The 12,981-nt window shown below is 40.7% G+C and overlaps 1 protein-coding gene across 1 annotated transcript in view; it reads right to left on the bottom strand.

Moving 5' to 3' along the window:
- Window positions 1-12,981, bottom strand: part of dennd6a (DENN/MADD domain containing 6A) — a 36,992-nt gene that overhangs the window by 7,733 nt on the left and 16,278 nt on the right. The window contains exons 4-10 of the mRNA XM_079858303.1: window positions 9,922-10,034; window positions 6,613-6,693; window positions 3,468-3,573; window positions 2,554-2,633; window positions 2,414-2,473; window positions 2,264-2,319; window positions 1,020-1,142 (exon numbers count right to left, since the gene is read on the bottom strand). Coding sequence (XP_079714429.1) covers window positions 1,020-1,142; window positions 2,264-2,319; window positions 2,414-2,473; window positions 2,554-2,633; window positions 3,468-3,573; window positions 6,613-6,693; window positions 9,922-10,034 — 619 coding nt within the window. The remainder of the gene's footprint in view (window positions 1-1,019; window positions 1,143-2,263; window positions 2,320-2,413; window positions 2,474-2,553; window positions 2,634-3,467; window positions 3,574-6,612; window positions 6,694-9,921; window positions 10,035-12,981) is intronic.

Here is a 12,981-nt window from a genome sequence, read left to right as displayed (position 1 = left end):
ATTATCTAGCCGCCCTCTTTCAAGGTCGACCGCAGCGTGGTCATCATTCAACTCAGCATCACAGAGCCATTAAACTTGAGTACTGCAACACATCCCATGCACTTGATGCACTGAATTGGGAATTAAAATTTTCTGAAGGGAAAAAAAATATGCAGAATTCTTCAGAATGTATTTAAATATAATAAAATTGTGTTTAAATGAGTATTACGCGTTAATTAGTTGCTGACAGCATTATCAAATTAGTCCTGAGAACATTTCATGTGCAATCATGGTGCCGATTTAAAATAACATAATTTTAAATAAAATAAACAGGTTTCATCCTGCATTTTTAATGCAGAGTGAAGTCATCAAAAAGTATAGCTAAACATTTATTGTCATATTAAATGCTAGACGACTGCAGGCATCTAAAGGAATCTCATAAAATTGAGTTTCAGCTCTAAAATCTGATTGGATGGATTGATTGTAAAACAGCACATTAGTGTGTGTCCGAGATGGCGAACGGGAACATGGCTTATGTAACATTAGCCACACATTATTAGCCGTTTGATAACGTAATCGAGCCAACGGCTAATCATATCAATTATCGTTGTGTCTGACTTTGTATAAAACGCATCATGATTCTGATTCATGGACTTGTAGACGAGCCTGTATAATTCACTCTTCCTCTTCCTCTTCTGAATCAGTTTCTGGATCAAACATATATGGCTGAATTAAACTAACATTTACACTTGCCATTGTGTGGTGTTTACTACAGTCGAGCGAGTGGATCAGGTGATCCGAGCTGCTGTGAGTGAGTGGAGGCGGGGCTAATTTGCATATTCATGAGTCCACGTATACTAAATTATAAGCAAGGGTGTCGAGTTACACAAGCTATTTTAAGGCATGAAGGCTTAAATATGTCATTTTGATTATCAAAGATGAGTTTTAAGGGATAAAGTTATTGACTGCAGGAGGACTTTAAGAGGTTGTAAAATCACTATAACACAATCTCACGTGGCTTATTACTTTATTCGCCGTACCTGACCAATGCCAACACCGTGTCTGAAGACTCTGCCGGTGACGGCGCCATGACCACCAGCGCTTCCCCCAGCAACACAAGCTCCCACAACATCTGGATATGAAAAAACACTGGATAGAAACACCTGCAACATGAGAAACAGTGAAAACAGCAAACAGTTACAGAACAGATCAACATCAAACTAATGGATGATGAAATTAAATGGTTTGTTATAACTTGACACCATATAAATGATTTTTACAGATTAAGTGTATAAACATACCGGTGAAACTCGAAAAATTTGAATATCGTGCAAAAGTTAATTTATTTCAGTAATTCAACTTAAAAGGTGTAATTAATGTATTATATAGACTCATTACATGCAAAGTGAGATATTTCAAGCCTTTATTTGTTATAATTTTGATGATTATGGCTTACAGCTTACGAAAATTTTGAATTTAGGGTTTTCATAAGCTGTAAGCCATAATCATCAAAATTATAAAAAATAAAGGCTTGACATATCTCACTTTGCATGTAATGAGTCTATATAATATATTAGTTTCACCTTACAAGTTGAATTATTGAAATAAATTAACTTTTGCACGATATTCTAATTTTTCGAGTTTCGTTTCACCTCTCTCTCTCTCTATATATATATATAAATATAAATATAAAATGTAAGCCATTCAAAAGTTTAGGGTAAGAACGATTTTTAATTTTAGAATGAAATTAATACTTTTATTCACCAAGGATGCATTAAATTGATCAAAAGTGACAGTAAATGCATTTATAATGTTACAAAAGACTTCTATTTGAAATAAATGCTGTTCTTTCTATTTACCAAATAATCCTGAAAACGTATCATGGTTTCTCCAAAAATATGAAGCAGCAACAACTGTTTTTAACATTGATAACAAGAATAAGAAATGTTTCTTGAATGTTTATCAGAGTGATTTCTGAAGGATCATGTGACACTGATGACTGGAGTAATGATGCTGAAAATTCAGCTTTGATTACAGGATTACATTTGACTATATATTCAAATAGAAAACAGTTGTTTAAATTGATAATAATATTTCACTGTTTGTACTGATCAAATAAATGCAGCATTGATGAGCACGACCCCAAACTTTTGAATGTCCGTGCACTTCTCCCAGCTACCAACAGGAGGCTCCAGAGGACAAGCAATACACAAATCCAGCCCAACCATGAAATACAGTACACTATGTACCAGTCACAGTAGCACACACAGTAAATGTGCTTTACCTGAAGAGATCTACTTCATGGACGGTCGGCAAGACAATGGACACCAGACTGTCGCTCTGCGAATAAAAGATCAGACTCCATTACGTAAGAGCAAACTCTGCAGAAATGACACATCGCCTACAGGCCTGGCAGAGGCAAAGCTTTTCATACCGGTGTGGACTGGACGAGCTGAGATGTTCCAGGCTTGTCATAACATGTGGGGATGCGTAGCTGAGGAGAGCAGATGGCAGCGTTCGTTAATAAAGTGCACTGGAGTTTCACACACTTGGCTAGTATCTCACAAAGATTACCTTCATGACCACACCCATGATGGGGAGCGTAAGAATCTTCCCTGGGCACGGCGTGGGCCACCGGTCGATGTCATTGCAAGCTTCAATGTAAAAACAAAAACAATAATTAACAAATAGATGTCAACAATACTCATATTTTGCTGTGCAGTTCCTGTGTTTTTGAGTTGCTGCTGCTTGATATTCTGGTGCACTGTGAAAAATGCTTTTCTCACTTATTAGTATTTATGTCTTGTTTCCAGTCAAAATATCAACATTTCTTAAATCAAGATGCATTTACTAAAGTAGTAAAATGACATTAGATATTAAGTCCTGTTTTCTGGGTAAATAAAAAAAAAATTAAGTGAGTTTTTGCTTAAAACAAGCTAAATTATCTGCAAATGGGGTCCAAAAAAAAAAAAAAAAAAAAATCTTGTTTCTGTTTGAATTAAGATTATTTTTCTTAACCCATTGGAAGATAATTTAGCATGTTTTAAGCAAAAACTCACTTCATTTTTTATTTATTTCCCCAGAAAACAGGACATAAAATCTTATGTCATTTTACTCATCTAGTAAATGCATCTTGATTTAAGATTTTTTTGATATTTGGACTGGAAACAAGACAAAAATACTACAAAAAGCAAGAAAAGCATTTTTTGCAGCGTGGCAAGATTTGACTGGGAAGTGTTGCATTGTGGTTGTGGTTGATTACAACCATTACAAGTGAAAAGCACCAGCTCCTTTTTTGTTGTTGCTTGTTTTCTTTCCACCACACAAATGTCCAATCAAGTTGCAGGATGAGTTTCGTATACATGATGATTTTGAAATGTTCCTAGCAATGGTTCTAATAATGATGCTTGATTTTGCAAAGAGCACTAATGACGCAGAGTTTGATTTGTTATCAGAATTGGTTTGTCGTCCATGTTTTCAGGACTCACCGGCCTCTAAACACGGCTCCTGTTTCTCAAAGTACTCCGGGGCGATGAGCTTCAGCAAAGAGTGGAAGAAGGTCACGTACGGCAGCTTGCTGATGAGGACCAGCGACTGGAGGAGAGACACACATGCATACATGATGAGAGAAAGGTCACGAAGTTCACAAATCCTCTCAGGATACAGGACAGAACACCACAGGCGAGATCTTAAAGGAATAGTTCAGCTAAAAAAATAAAACTTCATGCTGCTTCAAAACTCTAGGACTTGTTTCTTTCATGATATAGAATCAAAAGTACATTCACACTGTGACTGGCATACATTCTAATATTCTGCATAAAGAACTTTTAAGACACATTAATGTGTGATTTTAGTCATTTCTGGAGCTTGATTTCATTGTGTGGAAAAGGAGCCGTACATCATTAATGATCCATCAGACTTCTATGGCTCATATGGTATGATATGGCGAGAATTATGGAGCTTATACTCGAGGAGGGGGAAAAAAAAAACCCATAAATGTTATTAAGAGACCCAAACTGAGCAAAAATATGCAATTTTGTGCAAATTCTAATATTTATATGGACAAAAAGTAAGATGAAATTCTAATAGCTTGTAATGTAAATCAATTAGATCTTTTTAACACTAAAATTAAATGCATATAAATATCAGTCGTCACTACATATCTGCCAATAATATATTTAAATGCTTAGTTTTATGATCAAAGCTCTGTAGTTAAAACATATAAACCAATGCAATGCAATGAAGATTGAGAGATGAAATCAAAAACCTGATGGATCATATTTGATTTAATAACTATGTATGGATAATGTTCATCTTAAAATCATTACTAATAATATAAAAGTTATTCTTATGTTAACTTCATAAAAATCAGTAAATATTTTCACAGCAAAAGGGCACGTGAACCACAAGCTGAAGGTGTACATTTGTACAATTACACTAAAAGGACATTTACTTGCTTAAAAAGTATTAACTATCAAATTAGACGACATGTGGTAGATTGTGCGCAACAGATTTTCAGCAACGTTTTGATCATTCAGAGGCTTTATAGAGTTAAGGACCAAATGTCGATCCATCAGAAATCAGTTGGAAGTGGAAAAACAACAACTGTAGAGTAGCTAACATCGTGCCGTTAGCAAAGAAAACAAACTGGGTTGTGTCGGCTCATGTCAAAAACCACAGCGTTTTATAGAAGCTCAGTGAATCACATCAAGAATTGCATAAGAAGCCGCAGGGCAGAAAAAGGGTCCCAGAAAGCACCTGTGTCTTCAGAAATAACGAGAATTAAAGGCTCTTGAAAAATTCCAGAACTACCAGCGAATCTCCGCCTCTATTTTTAGGGTGTGAACAACGCTCGCGCCGCTGGTGAGAGATCAGAATCACACTTCAGAAAAGCAGACGCAGGATGCTCGTGTGGTGTTGGGACTTGTTCAGTGCTGTGCTTGAGCGTAGCTAGCAGCAAAGGTAAAGATACTAAAACATGGCAAGCAAACTTGGGACAAAATGAAGCAAAAAAACATTTGAGGCTTCTCACAGAGACTAAAGACACCACTTCATTGTGCTCAAATCACACACCACTCGAACAACGGACCCTTTTCAGACTGTGATGAAACGCGCAAATAATAATATCAGAAATCTAGCAACGCTTTTTTTTTTTTTATGTACATTATAAGGCTATACTTTGTGTTATCCTACCTTGGCATCAAATAATAATAAAAAACTAGTTAAAGGAACACGCCGACTTTTGGGACTTTATCTTATTCACCGTATCCCCCAGAGTTAGATAAGTCCACACATACCCTTCTCATCTCCGTGCGTGCCGTAACTCTGTCTGACGCACCCACCGCTAGCCTAGCTTAGCACAAAGACTGGAGGTAAACGGCTCCAGCTAGCATACTGCTCCCAATAAGTGACAAAATAACGCCAACATTTTCCTATTTACATGTTGTGATTTGTATAGTCACAGCGTGTACAAATAACAAGGTCACATGAGACACAGCCATCTTCTAACCGTACACATACTGGGAACTATATTCTCAGAAGGCGAAGCACTGCTACTTCTGCGGAGTGATTTACTCCAACTCTGAGCGAACTCTCTGCTCCTCTCCACGGGGCTTCTCAGGCGCTGCGAGTAAATCACTCCGCAGAAGTAGCAGTGCTTCGCCTTCTGAGAATATAGTTCCCAGAGTGTATACGGTTAGGAGATGGCTGTGTGTCATGTGACCTTGTTATTTGTACACGCTGTGACTATACAGATCACAACATGTAAAGAGGAAAATGTTGGCGATATTTTGGCACTTATTGGGAGCAGTATGCTAGCTGGAGCCATTTACCTCCAGTCTTTGTGCTAAGCTAGGCTAGCGGTGGGTGCGTCAGACAGAGTTACGGCTCGCACGGAGATGAGAAGGGTATGTGTGGACTTATCTAACTCTGGGGGATACGGTGAATAAGATAAAGTCCCACAAAGTCGGCGTGTTCCTTGAACACAGACAATGGCTGAGGGAGTGACGGTAAATTTGACATCTTTCTTCTGACGAACATAATTAAACTCTGTATTTTTTCTTTATGAAAGTTGTGGGAACACTATCGTGGATTTTTTCTTTTGCTAATTGAGAAATGGAAACCGGAAAAAATATGGCTCTAGTCTCTCAGTCATGCTTATAGAGCGCAGAACTCGGGATACAGAAGTAAAACAACTCTGGATTAATTTTCTTCCAAGAGAAATTGATTTTTAACGATACACGCACATATAATGCTTTTTTAACAAGCATTATATGTGCTTGTTAAAGCATTTTCCGTTCATTTCTTTATGCGAGAAATGTATGGAAAAAACACTGTTGCACACGACTTGTGCTTCTGAGAGCCCTGGAAATGTGAAAAGGGTCCATTTGAGTAGATGACAGGAACATAATGTGTATAAATTATGACATAATGTGCACCAAAGTGCCAGGAATTAGCTCTAGGGTGGATGAAACACAAATTGCTTCTTTGGAGTTGTTTGTTGCACTGCCAGAAGCAAACTGCATGTCACAACAACTACCGAACATCACTTTAAATCAATCACCTCCCTGATCAACTCAATGTCTGTCATGAGGCATCAGGTTCATGGTGAGGTTCAAATCACTGTGGTCTTACCTTCTGAAAGTAGCCCCTCTTGAGCGACTTGTCCCGCACCTGTCTGAAGTACACGTACCCGTAGTAGTAACCCTGATCTCTCTGTGGGAAAGAAGAAAAACATGCACATTTCCTTTTAGTAGTGATGACATGCAGGGTTTGAATGTTAACTTTTTCACTCACTTTTGCTACTAAATCTTTAAGTTACTGGCCATTCAGAACTTCTACTAGGCAAAAAAAGAAGAAGAAATTCACCAGATTAACTAGGTCACAACATATATGAAGAGTTCAGATGCAAAAGCCTCTAAGTGCCATCTGAAATTTTCTTCTAGAATGATAATTTTTATCAAGCTCATATAATTAAGTTCAATAATTTCACTTAAATGACAATTAATAGGTCATTTTCATTGCTATTTAAGTGAAATTACTGAAATTAAATATACGAGCTTGTTAAAAATGATCATTCTAGAAGAAAATTTCAGATGGCACTTTGAGGCTTTTGCATCTGAACTCTTCATATATTGATTTCATACATTCATTTCTTATTCAAACAAAATCCTGTCATCCAGCCATCTCCTCCCATCCTCTTTCATCCTCATCATTTTCAGCAAAAACCTGGTTGGACAGTACCCTGGTAATCCAGAGTTCTCGCGAGAGCACAAGTTGAATTTGCTCAGTGAGTTTACTCTGGCGTTGAGTAATGAAGCTCATTAAATATGCTCCTCGATCTGAGCTGCACCAATCACATCGGGTTATCTGATATAGGCGGGCCAGAGGCGAGATGACGACAGCGCTGTGACGTCGAAGTCATTAGTAAACATTGTAAGATGGCTATGGATGAATATCAGTTGTTTGAAACGGCTTTGGCCGCTACAATGAACGAGTTAGACTTGGCTTTTTATCAAAAAGAGGAACAGAAGATGGCGCTCGAATCCTTCCTTTGCAAGAAGGGCGTTTTTGCTGTTTTAAGAGTCTAATCTACCAGTTAGCTTCGCTGGTAGCTAAGCGTATGGGGTTTATTGTTGTGATTGGTCGTAATGTTATCCAATTGCGTGCAGTGAGATTTTCAAATGCATGCTTGGTGCCGCCCCTCGAGCCGCCCGATTTTCATTAGTCGACGCCAGACCATTAATCTTTCAGATTTAGGTCTGGATTTCCAGGCTAGTTGGACAGATCAATAGAGGACAAAGAACATCAAAAAAATGTGGGATGCTGGAAAATACCAATGTATCAAGTAAGCCAGATATGAGCAGATTCTGCGCAATACACTGCGTTTAATATATCATGATGACTCACGAGTTTGAGTATTTGGAATAAATCTGCGCAGTTTTGGCTTACATGGACTTTCCCAGCAAAGTGAGTAAACATAATAAGTAACCTGCCAAATTGGCAAGTGATTTAACAGCATTACCCACCACAGTTTTAACCGCATTCGACAGGTGTTAATTTCAAACCACTGATGACATGTAACAAATTACTTGCAGAAGTATTTTAGTGACATTATGATTAATTTAGGGCAGTGGTTCTCAAACCTGTCCCCTCGCCACTGCACATTTGGCATGTCTCCCTCATCAGACACACCCAATTCAAGTCTTGCAGTCTGTACTAATGAGCTGATAAGTTGAATCAGGTGTAGAGACATGCAATATGTGCAGTGGCGAAGGGTCCCCAGGACAGGTTTGAGTTGAACCACTGATTTAGGCTACGTTTACATCATAGACTGTAAAAAAATATGGTTTTTGAAGCCTAAAGTGGGCATGGCCGACCGTCGCCATCTTGGCACCCGAATTTATTTATTTTTACAGTCAGACAATGAGCTGAGGTAACGTGACGGCTAACAGACAGCAGACAAACGGCTAATGATGACTAATGACCACAGCAGCGGGAATCCACCTGTCACTCAAAAGTGGACACCCTTAATTATGCAGAACTTTAAGGCTTAATATAATTTAAACGGATGAGTTATAAAAAAATTCACCCCCTCACAGTCGTCATGAAGGGAAAAATTAGCTGTATAGACCAAAGCCAGTTTTTGCTCCAGGCTGTAAACATGTTTTTTTCTGCTGTAAAGGTGGGCATTTTAACATGGGGGAGATGCAGATTTGACTCACTTCTGCAGCCAGCCTCAAGCGGCCATTCGATGAATTTCCGTTTAATTCACTTCCGTGTTGGTTTCAAGAGAGAGACAGGGAGGTTGCCGCTTGGTTTACATATGGCCGGCTATTTTCATAAACGGACATTTCACCCTCTCCGCTTTCACACCTGTCAGTTTTCAGAAAAGTGTTCGTTTACACGAACCCATGTATATATGCCGTCAAGAGCATGCCAAACCTGTAGGTGGCAGTGTAATGAGAAGCTCAAGCCCACGTTAGCCAATCAGAATCCAGAAAATAGCAACAATAATAGAGCAGCTGTATTTACAAATGCAAACAGACGAAAAGGGTTTGCACCAACATAAATGTGACTGCTACTGTTAATGCATCCATGATCACCCTAGCCAAATGAAAATGTAAACACAGCTCGCACTTTTGACGCAGGTGCAAGTTCTGTCGCATACGGTGACGTCGGCTGCCTAAAACTCAGTTTTTCTCAGTTTACATGCAAACGAAGTTTTCCAAAATCTCCACTCTGGCCGGAGTTTTTAGAAAGAATCGTTTTCAGAGGCGAATTCTCCGTTAGCGTGTAAACCAAGGGCACAAATGAAGGGAAATGTCTCAGTTTTTCAAAATAACCATGTACGTGTAAACCAAGCGGCAACCTCCCTGTTTCTCTCTTGAAACCAACACGGAAGTGAATTAAACGGCAATTCATCAAATGGCTGCAAAAGTGAGTCAAATCTGTATCTCCCCCATGTTGAAATGCCCAACTTTACAGCAGAAAAAAACACGTTTACAGCCTGGAGCAAAAGGCTTTGGCCTATATAGCTAATGTTGCCCTTCATGACGACTGTGAGGGGGGTGAATTTTTTTATAACTCATCTGTTTAAATTATATTAAGCCTTAAAGTTCTGCATAATTAAGGGTGTGTCCACTTTTGAGTGACAGGTGGATTCCCGCTGCTGTGGTCATTAGTCATCATTAGCCGTTTGTCTGCTGTCTGTTAGCCGTCACGTTACCTCAGCTCATTGTCTGACTGTAAAAATAAATAAATTCGGGAGTGACGCGCTGCCAAGATGGCGACGGTCGGCCACGCCCACTTTAGGCTTCAAAAACGGTCTTCAGAAACCTACGGGTGACGTCACGGACACTACGTCCATATTTTTTTACAGTCTATGGTGTAAACAGGGTCTTAGGGCAATCTGAATGAACAAGGAGCACAGTTAGCACTGACCTTGAGACAGACCGGTGCATCTCGCTCGAAGTGGTCGAGGAAACATCCGAGTGAAGACTTTCTGCCAGTGGCCTGCCGGAAACGGAAGCAGAACTGCGTGTCCCCCAGACAACCTGTGACCAGACACACACACACTCACGTTTATCTGCACAACTACACAGCGCAAATGTGCACAGGCTGAATCAAGGACGATTTATAGAAACCATGCTTGTTTTTTTTCTCCAAAACATATCTGACTTATTAACTTCAGCCACAGTATTATTTAGTCTGCCAAAACATTGTGTTCTGCATCATCTCTCAGAAATAAAGGCCAAGGATGCAAAAATATTCTGCTTTTGTATATTAAAATCGCTAAAAGGCTTCAGTTTGTATGATAGTACAGCAAAAACTGCACTTGGCATGCTGTATAATAGACAAAAGCTATGAAGAAACTTCAAATTGTTGTGAGAGAATGAATATTTAGAATTTCCATTTCCATCAATATTTCCAGAATTCAAAAAGAGACTTTAAATTTTAAACGTGCATGTTAACTAAACTTTTATACTGTCAAATTTTAAGATGAACTAGAAAATATGGCCTGAAAACACAGACTTAAAAGAAACACAACAACAACAGATAGGCCGGGAGCCAGGTCCACTCCTCAGGATGTTTTTGCTACCTTTTTTTCACTGTTATTTCCTATTATCTTATACCTTGGGCCATCACAAGTTGATAATGACCACCCCCAACTCGGCCCCGTTTGGTCTCAGGGGCCAAAAAACACCCTTTTTGGGAAAAGCTTTTGGCGGAATGATGTAATTGTGAATATAAAGGTACTGCAGCTACATAAATGGCCATATAACCCTAAAATTTTGCATAGTGTATCCTGACACATAGGGGAAACTAGCAGAAAAAGATTCTGGGCATTGCTGCCTTTTTTCTGTCAAATATCACCCTCAACATACCCCAAAAGACTAAAAAATGGCTGTCCGCCTGACAAATTGTCATCAAAAGTGATCATTTTCAAGCATTTTGTTATATATATCGCTGCCTCAAATGTACATGAAAAACTTCCCAAGTTTATAAGCTTCAATTTAAGTCCAAGATGACCTTTCTATCTAGAGGAGTATAGCTGGTATAACCAAAGTTCTCCACTGTACCTCAAATCGGAGAAAACAGTACTTTCAAGCATTACCATTCCTTTTGGGTTCCATAAGTCCACAAAGTCCTCGCAACACAATGAATAAAGATGACTCTAGCGTGTAGTCTGTTATCAAAAAAAACAACCTTCAATAGAGTAAACGTTAGTAACCTTCTGTACAGGTTAACATTCTTTTCAGCCAAATGGTGAAACTAAAATACAGCTCAAACATAAAATAGAAAACATTTATTTGGTTCTTAGATCTTTTTGCTGCTTATCCATGCTGTACTTCGACGACTTGTCATGTTAGTGTGTTGTATTAGTGTAGAATATAAACTCTCAATCATCATTTTCCTCATCTTCATCTATATTTGTATGGATTTCATCAGTTTTTGGAGCCAAGCACTTCGATGTGTTCTACATACCTTCAAGGAGATTGTGAAACTGAGCGAGCTTCTTCTTCTTCGGACCTCTCCACACTGGTGCGGGTGACAGCACAGCAGCGCGAGCTGTCTTTTTTCTCTCTCTTTCTTTTCTTTTTGCTTTTGTTTTGACTTGAGCAAACAAAAGCTGTTCTCACAGCTGGTAAGGTGCGCTTGAGAGCACTCAAAGGCGACGTGGTAGAGAACTTTGCCCAGCAGAAACTGGCTGAAAAGCAGACTGAGACCATCAAGCACATCCTGCCGCGGCGGTCAGCTGCTGCCTCCACCCCATTCCCCGCAGCCCCTCAGTCTGCTCGTCGCCGGGGCGGCCTTCTGTGTCTGCCCTCGCTCCCGCGCCGCAGCAGCAGCCTCCACCTAAGCGGAGCCAAGGAGCCAGTCGCAGGCAGGCTCCCCACACCCGTCCAGGCCCCTGCCAAGCAGGGCGGTAAAGCCAAGAGCAAGCAGCCCTAGGACGGGCGACCCGGAGATGGATCGGGCCATCCACTCCACTACAGTGAGAGCAGCCGATGCCCATGTCTTGCGAGCAGAGATCGCAGTCTTACTAGGACGTGATAGAGCCAGTCCCTCCAGCCGATATGAGGTCAGGGCACTACAGTCCCTACTTTATTGTACCCAAGAAATGTGGTGGGTTCAAAATGCTAATGCAGAAACGCATTTTCGAATGCATCCGTCCCCAAGATTGGTTTGCAGCGATCGACCTGAAGGACGCGTACTTTCATGTCTTGATTCTTCCTCGACACAGGCCATTTCTGCACTTAGCGTTCGAGGGTCGAGCATATCAATACAAGGTCCTGCCCTTCGGGCTGTCCCTGTCTCCCCGTGTCTTCACAAAAGTCACGGAGGGGACCCTTGTTCCCATGAGAGAACAGGGCGTGCACATCCTGAAATATTTTGACGACTGACTCATATTAGCACACTCTCGAGATCAGTTATGCGAACACAGGGACCTCATGCTCAGGCACCTCAGCCAGTTGCGTCTTCCGGCCAACTGGGAGAAGAGCAAACTCGCCCCCAGGCAGAGGATCTCTTTTCTCGGTATGGAGTTGGATTCGGTCGCACAGACAGCACGCCTCACAGAGCAAACGCGCTCAGTAGGTGCTGAACTGCTTGAACACCTTCAAAGGTAGGACCCTGTGCAAAGTCAGGGAGGACGAGGAGCAGGTCCTTCTGGTGGCCCCCTATTGGCCCACCCGGACCTGGTTCCCAGAAATCATGCTCCTTGTGACAGTCCCTCCCATTCCTCTGAGGAAGGATCTTCTGACTCAGAGACAGGGCACCCTATGGCACCCGCGTCCGGACCTCTGGAAACTCCATCTCTGGTTCTAGGTGACTTACCCCCAGAGGTACTTAACACCATCACTTCTGCACGGGCGCCGTCCACGAGACGTGTGCCTTGAAGTGGAACCTGTTCGTCGAGTGGTTTTCTTCTCGCCGAGAGGACCCCCGAAGATGTTCAATAGGGTCCGTGCTTTCCTTCACTGGCCTCTATCAAGAGGG

This window comes from Squalius cephalus, assembly GCF_949319135.1.
Source record: "Squalius cephalus genome assembly, chromosome: 22".
NCBI lineage: Eukaryota > Metazoa > Chordata > Actinopteri > Cypriniformes > Leuciscidae > Squalius > Squalius cephalus.
The sequence above is the reverse complement of the archived record's forward strand: the minus strand, read 5'-3'. Positions and strand labels throughout refer to the sequence as shown.